The sequence below is a fragment of the Oncorhynchus nerka genome, linkage group LG22 (genome assembly GCF_034236695.1).
Source record: "Oncorhynchus nerka isolate Pitt River linkage group LG22, Oner_Uvic_2.0, whole genome shotgun sequence".
In the NCBI taxonomy this organism is placed as follows: Eukaryota; Metazoa; Chordata; class Actinopteri; order Salmoniformes; family Salmonidae; genus Oncorhynchus; species Oncorhynchus nerka.
This window is the reverse complement of record NC_088417.1, coordinates 23,390,422-23,415,029: the sequence shown is the minus strand read 5'-3', so window position 1 is coordinate 23,415,029 and position 24,608 is coordinate 23,390,422. Positions and strand designations below refer to the sequence as shown.

Here is a 24,608-nt window from a genome sequence, read left to right as displayed (position 1 = left end):
ACCTGCACTCTTTACAACCCTTAAGAGACCCAATGGACCAAGGCCTCATCTAATCCTACTGATTCTCATCACGAAGAGGACAGACCACACACACACACACACACACACACACAGGTCCTTCTACGAAATGAGCCCCTTTTGCATTCCTTTGATATTTGAAGAAGAAATTGTGCACCAATATTGGATTTTAAAAGCCTGTTATATTAAATGAAGTGTCCTTTAATATAGACCACATGAAACAATTAAATAAATCAGCTTTTTATATGGATAAAGAGCCATAATTCAGCATTTTGACATGTCCCTCTCTGCGACTTCTCTGAAGATTTTAACCCACTTAACCCCACATTTCTCCAAGTTTACGCCATCACTGTAAAGCCCTAGTTATTGTTTTGCTTTGACAGTCATTTCTGAAGATAATAATTTTAGGGTCAACGCTGTAACTCTTCCTTTTTAAATATTTCTTTCAAAAGATACATTGAACATCTGTGCAAAAGCAGGTGAGATGGTTCTACTCTTCTCTGCCATTTTCTGGTGTTTTGTGGTTGAAAACTGAACGGGTCGAGCATAACAGGTCAACCCTGTTACCCGTAGATAGACAAGCTAGAAATGTTTTAACAATTTACATTTTTTGTGAAGCTTGCATTCAATTGACCCTCCCTGTTGCTCATAACAAGCTTCCATTCCCTCTGTCACAAGGGGATTTATGGCTGTAACAGGGTTGTAAACAGGTTGAAATCATCAACCCTGTTACAGTCAACTCTGTTACTTTATTTGGCTCTTAATAGGCACTTACTATATTATTATTTTTATTGAACCTCTTGAGATGGAAAATGTGTTTTGCTCGTCATGAACATTTGCTCGTTATGACAGAATGTAAAAAATTTGGTGAACAAAATATTTGTATTTTTTTAAGTTACACTTCCCAAATGGGACTCATTTCGTGGAACAACCCACACAAACACACACTCTCCAGCCATTCCTTCAAACGCAAATATACTCACACACACTTGTACCTTTGTCGTCATCGTCCCCCCTCTCCCAGAGCGACTGGTTACTAGTATAATGTTCTATGGGGTGACATCAGCAGTTGAGGAGGTGTCACTGCAGAGCTAACGTAATCAGTGATTACACCATAGGTCACAGGGTCAGGTCACCAGACCTATAAACACACACCATCCCACTCGTCTTTTCCTCTATACTATTATCTGTACCAAGAAGACAATAAAAGGGAGAAAAGAGAGGAAAGGAGGGAGAACAGAAGAAGAGAGACAACTCAATGGGGTTAGAGAATACATCTAGAGAGACTAGATCGAGGGACTAAAGTAGACAATTGGAAAATAAAGAAGGAAAGACAGGTAATAAGGGAAGGGACCAAACCAAAGTCAGAGAGAGATTGTTACTCCTACCATGCCTAAGTGTATACTGTCTGGGCCAGGGACAGGGGCGTATTTCTCCCCAAATTGCTCCATTTCCACAAATGGACTTGTATTGATTAGAAGGAATGCATCTCTTCAGAACTGCTAATCTGTTAGTGCCGTTCTCCCTCCGCCAGTCTCCACTTAAGGCTAATTACGCAGAAGCCAATACTGCGGCCGAGGGCAGTTAACTTCTCCCTCTCCGATTGGACAGTATAGCCTGGAGAGACAGAGAGAGAGCGAGAACTGAGGAGAGAGGGATGGTTGAGGTGAAAGAAGAGAGGGGGAGACAGAGAGGACTAGAGAAGTATAACCAGTCAAACTCAGACTGCAGCCAGGTCTGTTTATGTTTATAATGGTAATGTGCATTGTCTCAGAGAAGATAGAGAAATATTCACGGTAACTCTCCACAGTATCAGTCAGAGAGAGAGAAAGAAAAGAGAAAGGACAAAAACAAAACAGCAAAAGAGGCTAGATTCACCTGCTCTGAGAATGTTTCTCTCTCTCTTTCTTTCAATTCAATTCGCTTTATTGGCATGACGCAACAATGTACATATTGCCAAGCTTACTTTGGATATTTACAATATGAAAATAATTTTTAAAAAAAAATAATAATAATTCTCTCCCTCTTGTTTGTGCTGTGCTGGCTCTTTAAAGGCCCAATGCAGCCATTTTTTAAATCTCAGTATCAAATAATTTCTGGGTAACAATTAAGTACCTTAGAGGAATATATTTTTATTTAGAAAACAATTTCTCAAGCAGGAAGTTTGCTAGGACTGTCAAGGAGTGTTCTGAGCGAGGGACCTGCTTGGAGGGGCCTAATGGGACGGATATGTAACTTGAAAATTATATTGTCAAGATTGATTTTTTTGGGGGGTGGGCTATTTACAGTGTTGTAAAGTACTTAAGTAAAAATGATTTAAGTCGGTTTTTTGGGTGTCTGTACTTTACTATTTATATTTCTGACAACTTTAACTTCACTACATTCTTAAAGAAATAATGTACTTTTTACTCCATACATTTTCCCTGACACCCAAAAGTATTTGTTACATTTTGAATGTTTAGCAGGACAGGAAAATTGTCTAACTCACACTTATCAAGAGAACATTCCTGGTCATCTCTACTGCCTCTGATCTGACACACTAAACACATGCTTTGTTTGTAAATTGTGTCTGAGAGTTGGAGTGTGCCCCTGGCTATCTGTAAATAAAAATACATGTAAAAAAAAAATGGTGCCATCTGGTTTGCTTAATATCAGGAATGTTTTAATAAGTAGGTATATTATAGCAGTTACATTTACTTTTGATATCTAAGTATATTTTACACCAAATACTTTTAGACTTTTACTCAAGTACTATTTTACTGGGTGACTTTCTATTAAGGTATCTTTACTTTTACTCAAGTATGACAATTGGGTACTTTTCCCACCACTGCCTATTTACCTATACTGCCTGGTGATGTCACTAGGCAAGCCTAAACTTGCTGTTTAGAAGGTACTGTGTAGATAGATTTTCAACCAGCAACTATCAGGAAATTACACTGATCACATGTTTTCACACTTTTACGGTGTTAGTTTCATCAGTTGTACAATATGATGCAAAACACAGGAAAAACAGCATTTTGTCTTCACAGGGCCTTCGAGCAAGTCTCTCTGGTCGTTGTGGTAGGATGCGGCCACTTTGGACGGTGCTCAAATGAAAAAGACATTTCCCTGTGGGCCCCTATTGCTCCAACAGCTCTCCCTTCAGCCTTAAGGGCTCCCTCAGGATCACATGAATACATTTTTATACAGGCATAAAAAAAACTCCTGACTGCTCTTAGTAGCACAACCGCAGGTACTAAGAGGATAATGAATGGTGATGTTTCAACTGGAGGAGAGGTAGAGATTGACAGAGGTAAGCCACAAACCTGACACCATACATGGAGACAGATGCACTGACACATCAATCAAGTGTAGGTGACTGTGGGTGGGTAGTTGGTTCAAAGCATTTATCAAACATTGTGGAACTGTCTGTGCTCTGAATATATATCCATATTGGTAATTTCATGTATTGTGGTAGTGCATGTCTATACTCTCTTTGTAAACGACACAGAGAAAGCACCAATCATCCAACATATCATACACATCTGTGACTGAGTGTAGAAAACATTAGCAACACCTTCCTAATATTGAGTTGTACCCCATTTTGCCCTCAGAACAGCCTAGGGGCATGGATTCTACAAGGTGACAAAAGTGTTCCACAGGGATGCTGGCCCATGTTGACTCCAATGTTTCCCACAGTTGTGTCAAGTTGGCTGTATGTCCTTGGGTGGTGGACCATCCTTGATACACACAGGAAATTGTTGAGTGTGAAAAACACAGCAGCGTCACAGTTCTTGACACACTCAAACCGGTGCGTCTGGCACATACTACCATACCCCATTCAAAGGCAAGTTCATATTTTGTCTTGCCCATACACCCTCTGAATGGCACACATATACAATCCATGTCTCAATTGTCCTAAGGCTTAAAAACCTTTAACATGTCTCCTCCCCTTCATCTACACTGATTGAAGTGGATTTAACAGGTGACATCATTAAGAGATCATAGCTTTCATCTGGATTCACCTGGCCAGTCTATGTCATGGAAAGAGCAATGTTTTGTACACTGTGTGTTTCAGGGGTTTTCAGAACAAATCTCAAGCCCCGTTTACAAGCAATACTTTCCACTTGACCTCTGATAATTGAACAGATGCTCTTTTACAAGGCATCTTAGATGTATAGGCAACAGCTGTACAGCTAAATGTAAGGTGTTATTGACGTGTCCTGGCTTGTTATAAGTGTGCCCCTGCCCAACTCCAACCCTGCAGAGCACTATGCGATCCTGACAATAAACAAACAATCAACTAAGAAGAAATTGAGTGATTATCCAGAGCCTGAATCTGTCTCAGCCTGTTTACTAACAAATTAAGCCCCAGAGTGATTGTCCCCTCCCTGATTATCCTTTGTGATTACTTTTTTTGGGAGACCATATAAAACTCAATTATGTTAACTACAAGACGTGCCCTGAATGGCTCTCCTTCAATGTGACCACTTTTAAAAATCAATTCTTGGTTATGAATTGGCTCCGTTTGAATCCCTCGTGGAGATAATGTATTTGTAAAGGCCTGACGGCAATTTATGGTTCAGGTGGCAAGAGGCTTATGAAGTATGTAAAGCCTAGCTGTCTCAGTCTGACAACCACACCTCACTCACACACACACAACACCACCTCTTCATTCCAAATACGTTTGTGTCATCATCCACAACAGAACTATAATTTCTTTATTTCTGTCTAACTCTCTCCATCTCTTCCTTTTTGCCTCAATCATTGATTAACATTGATGTTTAGTATAGTGCCTTGGATTATATGCATTTGTGGTGTAGGAGCATGTGGGAGCACTGGGTGTCAAAAAATGTAATTATGTCTACCTGTCTGTACCCGTGTGTGTGTATTTCTCATTGGGGGTTAATAAGGGGATAATTAATGGCTTCCAACGATTCGACACAAAAAATAATTATCCTCTTCGCATCATCAATCTCCAGTCATCCTGAACAACAGCAGAGGCACCGCCACACACATCCTGATGGATATTGATTTCTTAACTGGAGAAAAACGGATAAAAATCAAACCGTGTGCAAGATGTAAAAAATGCAAAAGCCTCATCGAATCATCCCAGTGTGGCTGCGTCCTCTAGTGTCTATTCAGTCACATTACAGAGCGTGAGAGAGATCTATTTTCTATTAATTAACCTACTTTGGCAGTGTAAACATGTTTCCCCTGCCAATAAAGCCGTTTGAATTGAATTAAATTCAGAGCGAGCGGCGGCGTTATGTCTCCTGTTCTAAATGTGAAATTCATTCCAGATGACCTATTATTTACTCAGCGCCAGACTGTAACCTATTTAAATACTAAGTCATTCAAATCCGCAAGTGTAGAAGTTAGACTCGTCTACTTTAGGAACACGCTTAGAGCTCGATGTTTTTTTATTGCCTATAAGGCCAAACGCAAATTCTTACGGAATGTCGGTTTCTTTAGAAGTATGCGTACATTCAGCAAGGAAATGACCCTCGCCTTATCTCGGTAGTAAACCTTATCTAATCGATTCCCTAACGGTCTGTTGTTTTCAGAAAGCGAAACTTGTTCTCCGCACCTGTCCTGTCCAGTTCGCATGCACAAAGGTGACATTGGGTCACACCCAAGGGAGAGAGAGGCGGGAGAGAGGAAACCCATATCACGTGGAGAGTGCCAGTAATTGCGGATCAGCCTCAGGAATGGAGATGTACGATGTACTTCAATTCCTTTCTGCCTTTTCACCCGGGGTGTTTTAAGCCTCCCTCCCGCCTCAATTGGTTAACGGAGGGTAACCAAACGCGAGCCGGTAGACTGATAATGTCAACACATGACGCGGCGAAGGTAGATCTCAGATTTCTAGGTGGAGAGAAGGAGAGAGAGGAAGAGACAGAGGCGCCAAAGGTTCCTGTCCAGAGAGACGGAAACTGGAAGAGGACGAACAAGACAGAGTAAATGTCTTGATTAATTTAAAACTTAGTTGTAATTGCTTCTTTGCAAATGATAGTCTACGGAATTGTGAAGTCTATACATTTGCAGCAATTTAAGGTCAGTAGGCTGATATCATTCGATATAATTTGGACATGTTTGGTTTTACAATTTTGGGGGTTTTCTCTTCTAGCCTTCTTGTTCAGCCTAGGCCCACTTGCGTTTGAACTTGTATTATTTTACGCATTATACGAATTTTCGAGGTGTTTTATGTAACCGTCAGCTCACACATGCATGCTCCCTGACATTTTAAAGTAACTGTCCAGTGTTTCCGATTTCTATGAAATATCATTTATAATTCTTTAAAATATGAGTGAAATAATTTCCCCCCCAAGACTTCCAGTCTTTGCCTGCCCTCGAACGGTCTAGGTATATAGAAAAGTTATTGTTCCCATGTCTATATGTTCTTTCAACTTGCCGAAGACCAGCTGTGCAGACAACCCTACCAAATGGCCCAAAGTAACCTATGGCAATATCTACACCTACTTGGTGGAATCTTCAGGTTTACACAGGCAATATACATAGCTAGTTAGAACTGGTCCTTGGGCAGTTGATGAAACTTATTTGGGTGGTCTTTTCTCCTACTATTGTTCAAACAAAACAGTACGCAACCAGATTTATTCATGTTAACTATAAAAGCATGGTTAGTTCGCTAACATTAACTAACTGAAGAAAGTCTATTGGAATCAGCTCTTTGGTTGATAATCGTGAATGACCATCGCATGGAATGTACATCTGTTCATGCTAAACATTTTACGTGTAGAGTCAGTGTTTATAGGTATGATGTAGTTTGTTGATATAAGACGGCATGGAAGTATGTTAAAAATGACCAACCAAGCATATCCAAAATGTTTGTAGAATGCTAAAAATGTCGGGTTATGCGTAAAGTAAGTAATTTAACATAGGAGTAACTGGAGGACCCTACGGCTGTACCCTACTGGTAACGTTAAGCCATGTCTCGCTGTGTATCTATGCGAGTAGACTGCTGATTTGCCAGCTCAGTCAATTTCACCTTTATTTAATGAGCCAACATAAAATAGCAAGTATTTTTGAAACAGTCTGTTTGAGGTGTTTTTTTGTTTTGGCCAAAAAATACGAATATAGGACTATTCAACAACATTATCTGGGTATGAGTTAAGAGTAACTTTTAAAAGTGAGATTTTCACTAGACAGTTACTTTAAACGTCACCTAGGAAACATAGTTGTGCTGGCATTTGTGTGGAACCATAGGCCTCCATGCATGTTCAGGATTGTTCCTTTGCCAATTAAATCAATTTTTCTTAATCCCATATCAATCCCTCTACAAAAGGTAAACAAATCTGTGCTATAAAGCATTGCCTTTACTGTGCAAGTATTCAGTTGGGGTGGGACTGGCAGATGGTTGTGACATTACCCATGTTTGCTGTGAGGTCATAGGCTAACCTAGGTGAAATTGACACAGGGATGGGGGGACATGTCATCGTCCACGCACCCTCCCCCCAATATTGAGAACAGTTCAATTCGTCCCCCCCAGTCATTTATTTGGGTTTCCAGATTATCCTCTGAGGAAATAGCAATAACAACTTCCACTTATCCTTCCACTTATGCCTCAAGAGAGCCATAAAAAGTCATGTGTAGAATTGCAGGAAATCTGTAATAAGATGTCAGACCCCCGTCTACTATTCGTCCCCACAAGTATCTACACCACAGTTTCGCACTTGACCTATTGTAAAGCAAAATCCCCTTGAAGGCTTAAATCCTTCTTTAACCTGTCTCTTCCCCGTCATCTACACTTAACAAGTGACATCAATAAGGGATCATAGCTTTCATCTGGTCGATCTATGTCATGGAAAGACCAGGTGTTCCTAATGTTTGTACACTCAGTATACATCTGTGAAGATCAAAATGGACAGCCATTATATGTCTTCACAATAAGCTTACAGAAAGGTTGATTTGTGCAAATCATTTTGAACATCTTATGACAGGACTATGACCTTTCACTTCGACATTGTCTTGCATGTCGTGCTGGGCATGTTAGACGTTTTGAAGAGAATAAGCCTTGAAGCACATGCATGCTGCTGTGGAGAGCAGAGTGGTTTGACCAACTATTTTATTTACTCAGAACGGATGTGAAGCTTTCCTTTAGGATAGATGTTTGCTTTGGCTCGAGGTGCTCAGTGCTGTAAGCATTCCAGTTTAGTTTGATCATAGTTTGGAAAGATTTAGGCCAACGCCGGCAACAACCAACAACAGAGCATGTTCACCCATTTTTCCTTGTTGACATCAATGCGCTCATGGTCTGTGGGAGAAAGAAAGGGTACGAACATTGACTGAATCTGCCCTGCAGTCTGTTGAATTTGGCATTCATCTCAGGTTAAAGGAATGATTGCCACGGGAGAGCTCTACTTATAGCATGTCCTGCCACGTTGTCCTGTTATGATGCAGAGCTTAGTAAACCCTTACAGCCAACAAGTATTTTCTAAAGGAAAGGCGTAGCAGCTTGTGTAATGGCTTATTTCACCCACAGCAGAGGGCCATGCCTCTGTATTGGGAGGGAGAAAAAGGGAGGGAGAAAGAAAATGAAAGAAACACAAGATGGACAGATTGAGAGACAGTCAGACAGACAAAGAGGCGGACTGAGACAGAGAATCCTCGTGTGACTTCCATGCCGAAGACAGCTAGAGGCTTTAAACTGTAGTCACAGTTGATTTGAACTTGGCCCATGCTGGTAGCTGCCAGCCAGCCCAGAACAGGACAAGACAGTGTAGTCGAGATGGTAATCACTGCATCTCCCTGAGGTATAGTACTCTCTGATTACTTTGGTATCTTTCCCAGTGACCAGATTGTGTTTAGAATCAGGGTGAATAATCAGCACTTTAGTGTGATTATACTGACTGGTTGTGATTAGTCTGTGCAGAGACAGAGATCATCAGATAGATGTGTGTCAGATAGTTGCTCCATGTTTATGTTAGATTGTTATCAGGTCTCTGTCTGTATTGGTGTTTTAGCTGCAGTGTGTGGCTGCCTGGGCGTGTTGAGTGACGCGAGCGGATCATTCTAAAATAAATCTAATGATTTTATATGTCAGGTAAGGCTGATAGACAGATAATGTGAGTGTTAGAATCACAGTCACTCACCTTCTGCTATTGCCTATGACCGATTGGACCTTGTCTTTATGGTCTAGTTCCATATTATTGGACTTAGGTTCTGGTCATACCTGGTCTGATTTCCATGGATACTTAGGTGTGTTGTTCCCCAGGAGACCCCAGGATGTGAGGTGGTCCCAGGAGAACAATCATCATGGAAACGAAGTGGAAACTGACCAGTGGACTCAGACACCACTCAGTGCCAACAGTGGGGGGATAGAACAGACAGGTGAGACAACTCGCACACCTTATAGACACAGGTGACTAGTGCTGCGCAATTATCGGTTCAATTACTTGAATTGCATTTATTTATTTATTTTGTGAGCCCAGAGAAATCAAATCATTCACGAGAGATTTGAGAAATTAAGTCAAGAACTATGTAGGCTGAAGGGAGTTGTAGTTTTCAATAAGTAAACTCAACCTACGTCAGTGCAGAAACATGGTAATTATGTAAAATGACAGAGACAGATCAGAGAGGAAGAAGCGAAGCGAATGCGTTTCTATGGGCTTATTTTGAACCTAAGCTTGTCGACTGCCTTCCCGCCTTTGGAACAACGACTCCCATTGTTAGGGAATAGACATGAGCATCTCGTCATTGTATACAGATCTCTGGACGGATACACTTTTACGCCTGCTACATTAGGTTAAATACACACAGACCGCATAAGAGAGCAATGTTCACAACGACAAGGGGTACAGAGACCGTTTGCGGAAGTATACCTTATCTACTTTGAAGAACTAGTAAAAATGATTTTGTCAGACCACTCTGCAGTATACTTAGACAGGCTAGCTAAATAGGATGACTACAGACAGTACCGTATGGGGAGCACATAATGTTAGATGGCCTGGCTGGCTGACTGCTACTGATGAGATTACTTGAAGGAATGAAAGATAATAGTCATCAAATAAAAGCTAAGTAATATACAGAACTGAAATATTTATTATTTCATAGTAATTTCCTCTTTTTCTATTGATGTCTATTGATGTCAATGTGGACCAGACAGAGACAATGGAATAAGTTAATGTTTTGGCAATTGAATGTTCACTACTTTTGGCTTTATAAAGTCATTATTTCATAATACATTTCATGTTTAAAAAATATATATTAAAAAATCAAAAAGCGTTAATTATTTTTTTTATAATCAAAACGAAACGACCCCAAAAAGCACTAATCGCTCAGCACGACAGGGGACACAACTGAGGGAACTTACAGCAGTGTGCAGTGATTTACCTGTCTGCTGTAGATCCACATGGACTGTTAAATTAGTACCTATCACAGGTCTAGTTATAAACTCTACTCTAATACCATATGGGATGTTTGTGACCAGAGCTAACTTTGGGGACCAGGGAGGAGAGTCACGGCCGATCTGCAGTTCTGAACTGGAACCCCAACCAGACCTGGTTCACATCCTCCCTTTCCTTCAGACTCTCCTCTCAACACAGCAAGAAATACGACCTGGAAAAACTAGAGTCCACAGCTCAGAGGGAACACTGTCTACACAGGTGAGACAGAGCATTTTTAAAGCTAGAGTTTATTGCCTTAGTTATGGGATTTTTTATCCTTCTTTTACCATCTATGTATGTGTACAGACAGAATTGCACCAACACGGCTCCATAAATCAATATGGTTTAACCAAGGTTAATTAGTTCCTTGGACTGCTGTACTGAGGAAATACTTCAGATTGATTTCTTAGGTGTGTGTGTGTGTGTGTGTGTGTGTGTGTGTGTGTGTGTGTGCATGATTCTGTGCGCGCGTGTGTAATATGTGTCAGAGATGAATGCAACTCTTATCAGTACGAGTCATTTATCAAACACTGTCCCTTAGTAACAGACGACCTTTACATGGCTGTATTGTCACCTATCCATGTCAGCCCTTTAGACTGAGGCTACACACCTCTCAACATCAACTTCTATAGTAGCACTGTGGCCCTGTGTTTGTGTGTGATGTCTTTATTACAAGTGTGATGTTAAGGTATTCAGTTAATAGTTCCGCTATTGCTGACATAGCCCAGGCAATACCACTGGAAGTAGGTGGGGGTGGGGGTGCTGCTGTGACGTTTTCCACGCAGAAAGAAAAACATTGCCTCTGCTGAAGATGTCTATATGTGGTCTGCTAAAACAGGACTAGTAAAGGCCCAGTTTACTAACTAAATGTATTTGTAGTTGAGTGTTTACCAGCATTTGTAACTTCTGAGTCTGATAATTATCTGCACCAAACAGTTAATCTGATTAATACTGTTGGAATATAAAAATAGTTGCTTGATATGTTTTGCAGTTTCTTGAAATACTTTGCAAATGCAACTTATTTCTATGTGAACTGAAATGGTCTATTCATTCCTTTTCAGTAGACACTCTTATCCAGAGCAACTTACAGTAGGGAGTGCATACATTTTCATAGTTTTTCGTACTGGTCCCCCGTGGGATTCAAACCCACAACCCTAGCAAGCGCCATGCTCTACCAAGTCAGCCACAACATCAAAAACCACTTGATGTCTCATTGTACTCAATTACTCTACTGTACATTGTTTTTCTTCATGGTGATGGAAAGTCTAGTTACAATCCTAGATGACCAGCTTGTGTACAATACAGTAATGTACATTTAAGTGGTTTGTAACGATGGTAAATTAATACTGCACAAAAAGTGGTTGTTTTCCATGTTATTTGATCAATAAAAACATTTAATTTCGTGTGGATGTTTTGTGTCTTTGCCCATAACTTTGCACCTTTTTGATGTAAACATTTGAGGACAGGATTGAGTTGTTTCTGAATTCCATTAGAATGACACTTGCAGAGAAAGGGACAGGGCAACAACTCTTACATTCCCAAGTATTGAATCTTGCAAAAGACTCTTCTTAATTATACAACTTTTTTTGCTGGTAAAAAAAATATGTTTTGCTCATGCTACAGGCATCATATCAGTCTGCTAATACTAGTAAAGGCCCAGTGCGCTACTTTTGTGAAAATGTTTTGCTCATGCTACAGGCATCATATCAGTCTGCTAATACTAGTAAAGGCCCAGTACTTTTGTGAAAATGTTTTGCTCATGCTACAGGCATCATATCAGTCTGCTAATACTAGTAAAGGCCCAGTGCGCTACTTTTGTGAAAATGTTTTGCTCATGCTACAGGCATCATATCAGTCTGCTAATACTAGTAAAGGCCCAGTGCGCTACTTTTGTGAAAATGTTTTGCTCATGCTACAGGCATCATATCAGTCTGCTAATACTAGTAAAGGCCCAGTGCGCTACTTTTGTGAAAATGTTTTGCTCATGCTACAGGCATCATATCAGTCTGCTAATACTAGTAAAGGCCCAGTGCGCTACTTTTGTGAAAATGTTTTGCTCATGCTACAGGCATCATATCAGTCTGCTAATACTAGTAAAGGCCCAGTGCGCTACTTTTGTGAAAATGTTTTAAATATTCAATATTTTTTAAATTAAAATATATTTAGAATTCAGATTTGAGGGGTTTCTGGGCATATTGTTGGATCTGCTCCCATTGCTCAACACTCAACACGCCCTGCTGACTGATATACCAGCTAAAACACCAATACAGACAGCGACCTGATAACAATCTAACATAAATATGCCCATAACTCCCACAATGCTGTTACACCCCTACTTCCCGCGGCTATGAGCTCAAGGTAAACATAAATCATGAAAAAAGGGAGAGCTGGAGGATAGACAAGAAGGAGAGAATGAGCAATGGAGGTCAAGAGAGAAGATGGAATGTAGTTGATCCTGTGGATCAGGGTGAATGAAAAACTTGTGACACCTGTTATCTTTACAAAAACATTAACACCCAGGAGGTGTGTCTGCATGCTTGTGTGTCTTATGTATTATGGTATACAGTGCATTCGGAAAGTATTCAGACCCCTTGGCTTTTTCCACATTTTGTTATGTTACAGCCTCATTCTAAACTGGATTCAATCGTTTTTTGCCCCTCATCAATCTACCCACAATACCCCATAATTACAAAGCAGAAATGGGTTCTTTTTTTATATTTTATTTTGCAAATTTATTCAAATTAAAAACACATCAAATTTACATAAGTATTCAGACCCTTTTACTCAGTACTTTGTTGAAGCACCTTTGGCAGCAATTATAGCCTTGAGTCTTCTTGGGTATTCTTCTCTGCAGATCCTCAAGCTAGACATGGTGCTCCGGTACTACTTATTGTGCGGTAGCAGAGTGAATGGTCTATGACTTGGGTGACTGGAGCCGTTAACCATTTTTGGGGCCTTCCTCTGATACCACCTAGTATATAGGTCCTGGATGGCAGGAAACTTCGCCCCAGTGATGTACTGGGCCGTACGCACTAGTCCACATTCATCTCCTGTGTCTTGCTCACTTTGAGGGAGAGGTAGTTGCCCTGGCACCACACTGCCAGGTCTCTGACCACCTCATTATAGGCTGTCTCATCGTTGTTGGTGATCAGTCCTACCACTGTTGTCGTTAGCAAACTTAATGATAGTGTTTGAGTCGTGCATGGCCATGCAATTGTGGGTGAACAGGGAGTACAGGAGGGGACTAAGCACGCCCCCCCGAGGGGCTCCCGTGTTGAGAATCAGCGTGGCAGATGTGTTGTTGCCTACCCTTACCACCTGGGGCCGGCCTGTCAGGAAGTCTAGGATCCAGTTGCAGAGGAGGTGGTGTTTAGTCCCAGGGTCCTTAGCTTAGTGATGAGCTTTGTGGGCACTATGGTGTTGAACGCTGAGCTGTAGTCAATGAACAGCATTCTCACATAGGTTCTCCTTTTGTCCAGGTGAGAAAGGGCAGTGTGGAGTGGGATTGAGATTGCATCATCTATGGATCTGTTGGAGCGTTATGCGAATTGGAGTCGGTCTAAGGTGGTCTGGAGGATGCTGTTGCTGTGAGCCATGACCAGCCTTTCAAAGCACTTCATGGGTACCGACATGAGTGCTACGGGGCAGTAGTCATTTAGGCAGGTTACCTTCACTTCCTTGGGCAAAGGGACTATGGTGGTCTGCTTTAAACGTAGGTATTAGACTCGGTCAGGGAGAGGTTGAAAAATGTCAGTGAAGACACTTGCCAGTTGGTCCGCACATGCTCTGAGTACACGTCCTTGTAATCAGTCTGGCCCCGCGGCCTTGTGAATGTTGACCTGTTTAAAGGTCTTGCTCACATCGGCTACGGAGAGCGGGATCACACAGTCGTCCGGAACAGCTGGTGCTCTCATGCATGCTTCAGTGTTGCTTGCCTCGATGCAAGCATAAAAGGCATGTATCTTGTCTGGTAGGCTCACGTCACTGGGCAGCTTGCGGCTGGGTTTCCCATTGTAGTCCGTAATAGTTTGCAAGCCCTGCCACATCCGATGAACAACAGAGCCAGTGTAGTAAGATTCAATTCAATCTTAGTCCTGTATTGAAGCTTTGCCTGTTTGATGGTTCGTCTGAGGGCATAGCAGGATTTCTTATAAGCGTCCGGCTTAGTGGCCCGCTCCTTGAAAGCACGTGTGACATGCTGGTAGAAATGAGGTAAAAATTATTTCAATTTGCCTGCATTAAAGTCCCCGACCACTAGGAATGCCGCTTCTGGATGAGCAATTTCTTGTTTGCTTATTGCCTTATACAGCTCGTTGAGTGCGGTCTTAGTGCCAGCATCGGTTTGTGGTGGTAAAAGACAGCTACGAAAAATATAGATGAAAACTCTCTTGGTAGATAGTGTGGTCAATAGCTTATCATGAGGTACTTTACCTCAGGCATTCAAACGGGTTCAAGTCCGAGCTCTGGCTGCACCACTTAAGGACTTTGGCTGGGCCACTCCTGTGTTGTCTTGTCTGTGTGCTTAGGGTCGTTGTCTGTTGGAAGGTGAACGTTCTCCCCAGTCTGAGAACCTGCTCCAGAGTGCTCAGAACTTCATCAAGGATCTCTCTGTACTTTGCTCCATTCATCTTTCCCTCGATCCTGACTAGTCTCCCAGTCCCTTCAGCTGAAAAACATATCCACAGCATGATGTGGACACCACCATGCTTCACCGTGGGGAGGATGCCAGGTTTCCTCCAGACGTGACGCTTGGCATTCAAGCCAAAGAGTTCAATCTTGGTTTCATCAGACCAGAAAATCTTGTTTTTCGTGGGCTGAGTCCTTTAGGTGCCTTTTGGCAAACTCCAAGCAGGCTGTCATGTGCCTTTTACTGAGGAGTGGCTTCTGTCTGGCCACTATACCATAAAGGCCTGATTGGTGGAGTGCTGCAGAGATGGTTCCCCTTCCGGAAGGTTCTCCCATCTCCACAGAGGAACTCTAATGCTCTGTCCAAGGCCCCTTTCCCCCGATTGCTCAGTATGGCCGGGTGGCCAGCTGTAGAATGAATCTTGGTGGTTCCAAACTTCTTCCATTTAAGAATGATGGAGGCCACTGTTGTTTGGAACTTTTGATGATGCAGACATTTTTTGGTACCCTTCCCCAGATCTGTGCCTCAACACAATCCTGTCTCTGAGCTTTACAGACAATTCCTTCGACCTCACTGCTTGGTTTTTGCTCTGAAATGCACTGTCAACTGTGGGACCTTTTTTATAGACAGATTTGTGCCTTTCCAAATCATGTCCAATCAATTGAATTTACCACAGGTGGACTCCAATCAAGTGTATAAACATCTCAAGGATGATCAATGGAAACAGGATGTACATGAGCTCAATTTTGAGTCTCATAGCAACGGGTCTGAATACATATGTAAATAAGGTATATTTTTTTTATTTGTAATAAATTTGCTTAAATTTCAAAACTGTTTTCATTGTATCATTATGGGGTATTGTGTGTAAATTGTTTCCTCAATCTAAATGAATCAATTTGAGAATAAGGCTGTAACGTAACAACATTTGGAAAAAGTCAAAGGGTCTGATTAGTTTCTGAATACACTGTATAACCATTAACATTCATTGTAATGATGTATTAATGTTTTTCTCTATATTTCCCTGCTGCTCCAGTTCTCAGGGACCTGTAAGGGACGCACCTATAGCTCAAGCACAGGTAAACATAAAGCATTACCATTTAGTGGCAACATTATTAATGACACGTTACTTAATAACACAATAGACATGTTATTAACAGTCATTACAGTTAATGTCACCAGTTTGTGTCATTACAGTGTTGCCATTAGCCAACATCAATTGTCATAACTGCAAATGGCATTTGCTATATTAACAGCGCCATATTATGAACGCTTCAATTAAATCGTTGGCACATGATCAATGTCAGTTTGAACATTGTGTAATCTGAAAAGAACCAACATGAATGCCAGTGTGGGGAGGAGATAAATAGTGTTTCTGTGGAAATCTCATGTACTTGGAAATAACCTGTTTGTCCAGACTTAATTATTTTAATAACATTTCCATGGGAACATGACTCCTGTAATGCTCCAGTTTCAATAAGTACACTATTTGGATTTCCATGTCAGATTAAATGTGTTGTCACACACAAATACTCTACCACTCAGCCTACATAGCTTTGGGAGGTGTGGAGTGACAAGCCACAGTGTTGACATATGAAAACCATTATGTGCTGCAGTTTGATCGAAGGCAATGGATGTGACATTTCTGACGTTGCATAACTTTTGGACTAAAAGCAAAATCGTTCAATCATAGGTTCTCTTTTTCATATAAATCCTTTGGCTGTGAGGTTAAAGCTTAACAGATATGTATCTAATTGTTGATAACAATATAATCTGATTTGAACTTTCTCGACAGGTGAAAAGAGAAGTCTCACCATCATATTATTTTGTACCAGCCAATTGCCCTTCAGAGGAAGAGGAAGTGACATCGCTTACTTTTAAAGAGGAAGAGGATTCCAAGACAGCCATGTTGTCCTCCACGCTGGTGTCGGTTCTCGCCCCACAATGGAGTGGGAGAATACGCAGGAACAAGCGGGGCATGGCCGGTACGGACATTAGTGTGTTTGGCACGGCAACCAGTGAGTCTGGACAGGAAACCCAAGGTAACGGTCAGGAAGTGAGCGAGGGGGGTGTGCTTTTGAAGCCGCAAGTCCCTCTCGAGACAGACTCTGTAGGACAACGACGACAGTTTCTGGAGACCCAGAACCAACGTGTTGGGGAGAGGGGGTTGACCCTTGGATCACAAGTCCATGAGAGGGCTTCAACACTGGGTAGCTGCAGAAGCACAGTGGGGGGCTGGTATGAGGGAAGCACCCCCAGCCTCAAACTGGACAACCCAACAAAGGCCCCAGTTTCTAAGCCTGTCTCTCTGGATGTGAGTTGGGGGAGGCTGGCCAACAGAGGCGGAGAGGGGGGAGCTGTTTCCCCTGTTACTCCCAGCTCTCCCCTCTCTCCCGACCTGCATGCACACAAGGGAATGTTACAGGCAAGTCGTCAAGGAGCCCAGACATCATTGCTGAGTTCCAAACCAACAACCAGTAGCCTTCTTTTCTCTCTGAGAAGGCTCAACACTATTGCGAGCTCTATCCACTCAGAGACAAATATCTCATCTCTAACCAATGACAGAGATGGAGAGACTTCAAGTCCACACCTCTCTCCAACCACAACCAATTACAAAGCATCAGAGGCAATTAGGGCACACCTTTCCTTAACCTCATCCAATGATGGAGCCAGAGAGAGGTCCAAGTTCCTACCCTATTCAGCTGATCCCACTTACAGGACAATAGAGGGGTCAAGGCACCTCCCCTTACCAACTTCCAATCACAGAGAAGCAAATACACACAGGACACAACTATTTTCAACCTCGCCCAATTACAAAGACACAGAGGGCACACCCTTTACCAAACTTCCCCAGACTTCCAGGGCGTATCCCAACCCAACCTTCCCCAGTAAGCAGACTCTTCTGTTTAGTGGTCTAGAGAGACTTTCCCCCTCAGAGAGACCAGATGGAACCACGGTTCCCATCAGTGATACTCATCTACCTTCCTCTCCACCGTCTCAATATGACCACCTGGATTTTCATGGGAGCCAGTCTCTTCCCAGAGGAACCACCCTGAGATCTACTAGCTGGAGAAAGCACATTACTCTGGAGGACAGTGTGTCTAATCCCAGTTCCCCCCTCAGTCCCACTACCACCACCACTATCAACAACAACAACAACACATTCAGCCTCTCAAGCACTTCTAGCAATAATAACACGGGCCCCTCTAGCACCAATGATAACACTGGTGTCAATCCCCAAATCAGCATCAATAACAACAATAATTTAGTCACCCCCAACAATACCAACCTAAACAGCAATACTGTCACTGGCAAACACACACCTCAGAGCACCCTTAAAAGGACTTATGTTCAAGATATCCCAGACCAGGATTCCTATAGAATACTCAAAACTCAGAATTCCCTTAACTCGAATGACCGACAATCACAAAAGCCCTATTGTTTGTCCAATATCTCCTTCAGGTCTAACACCAGTAGCCCAGCTAGCTCGAGCACTTTGAGTAGCCCAATAAAGTCCAGCAAGCCTGATCGCTACAGTAGGCAATGTAGTTATGACACCATCTACACCCCTCTGACCGTATTTAGCCCCAAGACTCCAACCAGCTCTGAAACCAGTGACACTCCATCCTCCCTCAGTAGTCATAGAAACCTTTATTTGTCCCATTCCCTGAACCCCTCTTCCAGACAGCTCTCCTTACAAACCAGTATCGCCTCCACATCCCTCAGTAGCCACAGACCCCTCTATAGTTCCCGCTCACTCAATACCGCCAGCTCTATGAGACAAGACCCCCAAAATAGCCCAAAATCTCCACCTCCAGTCGTCAGAAGCCAGATTCCCATCGTGAGTAACACCCACACCCCCACATCCCAACTGCAGTCCCCTAAAACTGCTTACACGCCTACCACAACTCCCCAACCACTCCTACTTAAAACCGTCTACGTCCCCAGTATCCTGACCCGCTACACCCGACCGTTGTCCCCAGACAGCTATACCCCCATATCCCTGAGTATCCCCACCACCCAGGCCCCCTCCACCCTGCCCCTCTCCCCACCCAGCTCGTCCCCTCTGGTGGAAAGGACGTTCATAGGCAGCCTAGACCTCTCCCCTAAGAAACACCAGCCCCAAGTGGAAGGGAGGGTAACAGCACATAGAGCGTGGCAGGAGTCACAACTAAGGCTGTCACAGTCTCATTCACCTCAGAGACCTCTGTCCCCAACCAGACCCCTCCGTAGTGTAGAGGGTCCCGCCATCTTCTCCTCCCTGAGATCGGGCAGCCCAACCTGGGCTACGTCACCTTTGTCTCCCCCAACCCCCAGGACCACCAAACTACAAGTTTGGAGGGGAACCTCGATGCATAACTTATCCATAATATCTGATACATTGGTGAAGGAGGGAGGGCAAGCTCTCTCAGAGCATGTTAGCGACCACACTTCAAACGTCACATTCAAACACACAGGAACCGACTCGACCGTAATAGGACCACAGAGGAAGACCGCTGCCCCTCTCTCCCTTCCAGATTTTGGGAGCTTTTCCAAGCCACGATTTAGCTCTCCGCCCTATTCCACACTCAAGTCTTCACGCCCAACACAGGGTGAGGTCACACACACAACATCACACCAACCCCTTCTCTCACCCCAACACTACCCCTTCTACGGCCATCACAGGGCTAGGTCACAGGACAGTTCAAAGATTGTTGCCTTGGAAATTGATTGTGTCAACAACAACTCCAAACAGACCAGTCAAGAAAATGTTGAGACACTTGTGTACAGGATTTCTAAAGTTGATTCCTCTGCCATATTGGACAGTATTAGGCCTGCACAGCCCTGTTTTCCTCGACACACACCAGACACACGAGTCGTCACAGGGATAAAGTCCAATGAACTCTGCTGTCTACCTTCACAACACAGCCAGGTGATTGGAAGTCCCAGCTGTCAATCATACCAAAGCTCCAATGACAGTGGAGCATTAGACATTGAGAAGGTTGTGTGTAAAAGCGAGAGTTTCCCTAAGAGTGCAGCGGCTCCATTACAAACCCAGAGCCCAAAGAAAGGCTTATTCTCACTGAGAGGTAAGAGAGACAATGTTGTTGGTACGCCTGCTGCCAATATCCCTAGAAACCCAGCGATGCCTCAGTCTGAGAAACCAGAGAAAGAGTCAGAGAAGGAGCAAAAGGAAAGTAACAAAATAGACCTGGTGCTGAGTCGACTCCGGCAGACCTTCAGAGTCAAACATCTCGACGACGAGAGGACGAAGAGAACACCCCAGCCTCCTCCTGTCAAAGGAGCCAGTGACATTAGTGATGTCACTGAGAGTAGTGGTTCTAGCAATCGAGAAGAGGAGGAAAAATGGAGGGAGAATGATGGCGTTCACAAACCTTCAAACTCTTTCTGGGGTGGCAGTGAGCACACATCAGATATGACGAAGGAAAATGTTAGGCGTGAACACTCACAGTTTGAGGGTTTTAAAGACCATAAAGAGGCTAGAAACAGAGACCAGCCTTGTGTTATGGATCTTCCTCAATTTGAGGCGTACAAGGACGAAAGGATCACTAAACCCAAACACCAACCTTCTAGTAGCGAGATCAGCCCAACAAGGCAGCAGTTTGAAGCTTACAAGGACGAAAGGATAACTAAACCCAAACACCAACCTTCTAGTAGCGAAATCAGCCCAACAAGGCAGCAGTTTGAAGCTTACAAGGACGAAAGGATCACTAAACCCAAACACCAAACTTCTAGTAGCGAGATCAGCCCAACAAGGCGGCAGTTTGAAGCTTACAAGGACAAAAGGATCACTAAACCCAAACACCAACCTTCTAGTAGCGAAATCAGCCCAACAAGGCAGCAGTTTGAAGCTTACAAGGACGAAAGGATCACTAAACCCAAACACCAACCTTCTAGTAGCGAAATCAGCCCAACAAGGCAGCAGTTTGAAGCTTACAAGGACGAAAGGATAACTAAACCCAAACACCAACCTTCTAGTAGCGAAATCAGCCCAACAAGGCAGCAGTTTGAAGCTTACAAGGACGAAAGGATCACTAAACCCAAACACCAACCTTCTAGTAGCGAGATCAGCCCAACAAGGCGGCAGTTTGAAGCTTACAAAGAGGAGAGGATCAGTAGAGCCAGAAAGCAACCTCCTCAGAGAGACTTCAGCTCCGTTATGCGTCAACCCTGGGACCCCAGCCGCTCTGCAACCCTCCCTGCCTACAGAACCTCCTCAGGCAGCACCAGAAACACTTTCTCTGTCTTCCACTTCAGCCAGAAGGACTCTGAAAATGATAACGTGTTCCACATTCCCAGGATTCCTCAGAGGAAGAAGACCACCTCTCTCTGTGAGCCAGGGGACAGGGAGTTCGGTTCCGGTGATCAGCGTGGCAGTGAGGGACGTCTGGCATCCTTCTCCTCCTGTGCTGATCTCAAATACGGTCTTGAGGCTGGGCGTTCCTTCTCTGTGACTTCTGTGCTCTCCAGCCGACCTTCGGGTCCTGGACGCATCTCCTCAGGCCCTAGGGTCAGCAGTGTCAGTGACCTCACTTACCCTGCTCTGACCTTTGGAGAAGAGGTCATGACTTGGGATGACTGTAGGGTCAAAGGTGATTGGACAATACCAAGGTGGGACACACACACAACCACTGGCCACAAAACCACAGGTGACAGCCAAGCTGTAAATGACTGGTCTGTCGTTAGTGACAGGACATCCAGAAATGAGCGCAAAACAATCAAAGCTAATTTTATAAATCCACACAAGGCTAGATCCAAATCCCTACCCAGAAATGTATCCTGGAGTTCAGAGGTCACCGCCCCATCTCCAACCTCTACCACCACTGGCCGCATGTGGAACCATGGCAGCCTGGAGACCTCTCACTCCCTGTGGGATACAGAGGGTCCTCCAACCCCCCCTCTGTCCCCTCCCTGGTCCCCAGCCTCCAGACGCATATCTCGCCCTCCCAGCTCCTCCTCCTCTGCCTCACCCTCCCCCACAGACAGCAGGGCGTCACAGGACAGCCTGTCCCCTAGGGGGCGCCTACCCTCCAGGGGCTACGTCTCCAACCTGGCAGTCTTCGAGGAGTCCGACTCAGGCTCTGACATGGACTCTGACACAACCACAGATGATGAATACTACCTGGCAGGTGATGGCGGCGAGAAGGAGACTGAACTGTGAGAAGAAATACTGTATGGGATGCATCTCAATAGCCTAAACTGGGTCTGTCTCCTTATATAGAAAGGATACTTATTTACACACCTATTTTTGCTCACTAAAAACAGACTTGTTAAGTGTGCATGGCTCTGGGCCTCCCGAGTGGCGCAGTGGTCTAAGGCACTGCATCGCGGTGCTAGCTGTGCCACTAAAGAACCTGGTTCGAGTCCAGGCTCTGTCGCACCTGTCCGCGACCGGGAGACCCATGACACGGTGCACAATTGGCCCAGCGTGGTCCGGGAGGGTTTGACATGCAGGGATGTTCCTGTCCCATCGTGCACTAGCGACTCCTGTGGTGAGCCGGGCGCAGTGCACGCTGTCACAGTCTCCAGGTGTACGGTGCTTCCTCCGACACATTGGTGCTTCTGGGTTAAGCGGGCATTGTGTCAAGAAGCAGTGTCGGCTTGGCTGGGTTGTGTTTCAGGGGACGCTTGAGTTGCAGCGATGGGACGAGCCTGTAACTACCAATTGAATACCACGAAATTGGGGCGAAAAAGGGGTAAAATAATGAAATCAAATAAAAAGCGCATGGCTGACAGTAAAGAAGTCAGCACTGTCAGATCACAGGTTAATGTCATGCTCTTATCCTGGGATCCAAAGAGCAGCCCACATGAACTCTACACCATATCCAAGAGCATGTCATGTCATGTCACAGTACTTGACTTTCTCATGTCTGATATTTGTTTAGTTATCAGTGGGAAGTGTACTGTATATGCTAGGTTAAAGGTATTTATGAACAAAGAGCTCTAGCTATAAAGCTCTCCTATCCTGTTTTATTACTTCTGCAGCTGTTCTAACCATGGCCTTTATTCACAAAGTGTATCAGAGTTGGAGTGCTGGTCTAGGATCAGGTCCCCCCTGTACATATAATCATATTCATTGTGATCTGAAGCCAAAACTGATCTTAGGTGAGCACTCCTAAACTAAGACTCCTTGTGAATACTGACCCTGTTGTGGTAGAGTCCTGTACCCGGTGAGAGGTATACCTACCATACTCAGTTTGGCTGGGGTCACATTTCATTGTCAAGTGCTGCCTATCAATATGCTTTAAGCTAGCATGCTATATGATATGCAAGATAAATATCTTTGAATGTTTTAATTCTCATGGAAATTAGTATTTTCTATTTTGGTTGTCTTGGAAGGTTCTCCTGAAATGCATTATAAACAGATGATCGTTATAAGAAATGTGTGAATTACTTTTTGTGCAATTCAACAGTTGTTTTTGGATCAAGTATATGGTAAATATATTTTGAATGAACAATAAACCAGTTCTAATTCTGTATCTTCCCCTTTGTATTTCATAAATATATATATATATTATATATCAAACTGTTATGCCCAACTATCATATCTAACCAAAGACTGTGCTGTGACATTAGTGTTTTGACTTTCCCCTTGGATGCCTGAATAGTTATGCCTGCCACCAACACCACAAGAGCAGGCCTACCAAACCACATTCCAACTATACTAATGAACCTAGACTAACAATACTGAACACAAAGCCTTATTACATACTTACTGCTTTAAAAAGGGCATGTAATGAGTGTGTGGATGGGACTATTTAGCGGTCTTGTACCAAACCCAGTGTTTCCTCAGTATTCCAATTCCAATGCTGTTAGAATACTGCGATACAGTCGTTTGTCTGTGTGGTTAGTAGGATGGAGTACAGCTAGTCACAGTTAACTTTGGCCATTTTCTATGATGTCACTTGGGAAGGGCCACACAGGCCTACACACCCAGAACAATGTGTACAAACTGTAATGTTTTTGTCATGCTTTAGACCCCTTAGACATCTTGGACTTCATTTGTTGTCCAGTGTTTGTGTTTAGACTCTCTGTTTGTGTCCGTTTTCTATAGTGTTTTGCACAATAATGATTAATAGGTTATGTATACAACACAGGAGGTTGGTGGCAGCTTAATGGGTGAGAATGGGCTCATGATAATGTCTGGAGCGGAATTGTAGAATGGTATTAAATACATGAAGCACATGGTTTCCAGGTGTTTGATGCCATTCCATTGGCTCCGTTCCAGCCATTATTATGAGCCGTTCTCCCCTCCGCAGCCTCCTGTGGTTTACAATGTTATGTACAGTGCATTCAGAAAGTATTCAGACCCCTTGACTTTTTCCACGTTTTGTTACATTGCAGCTTTATTCTATATTGGATAAAATAGTTATATATATATATATTCGTAATTATTAAGACCTTTTGCTATGAGACAACATTTTTGAAGAGTTTTTGCTTTTACCACAAATATGAGTATTAAAAATAAAAAGAGATACCTTATTTACATAAATATTCAGATCCTTTGCTATGAGACTCAACTGAGCTCAGGTGCATCCTGTTTCCATTGATCATCTTTAAGATGTTTCGACAACTTGATT

The 24,608-nt window shown here is 43.4% G+C and overlaps 1 protein-coding gene across 1 annotated transcript; it reads left to right on the top strand.

The window, feature by feature from the left end:
• The first annotated feature begins 5,647 nt into the window (after positions 1-5,647).
• Positions 5,648-23,505, top strand: zmp:0000000991 (mucin-2). Its single transcript, XM_029626539.2, has 5 exons — positions 5,648-5,957; positions 9,233-9,348; positions 10,448-10,622; positions 16,064-16,106; positions 16,823-23,505. The coding sequence occupies exons 1-5, from the start codon at positions 5,722-5,724 to the stop codon at positions 22,187-22,189; spliced, it is 5,937 nt and encodes a 1,978-aa protein (XP_029482399.2). The 5' UTR covers positions 5,648-5,721; the 3' UTR covers positions 22,190-23,505.
• Positions 23,506-24,608: the final 1,103 nt, after the last annotated feature.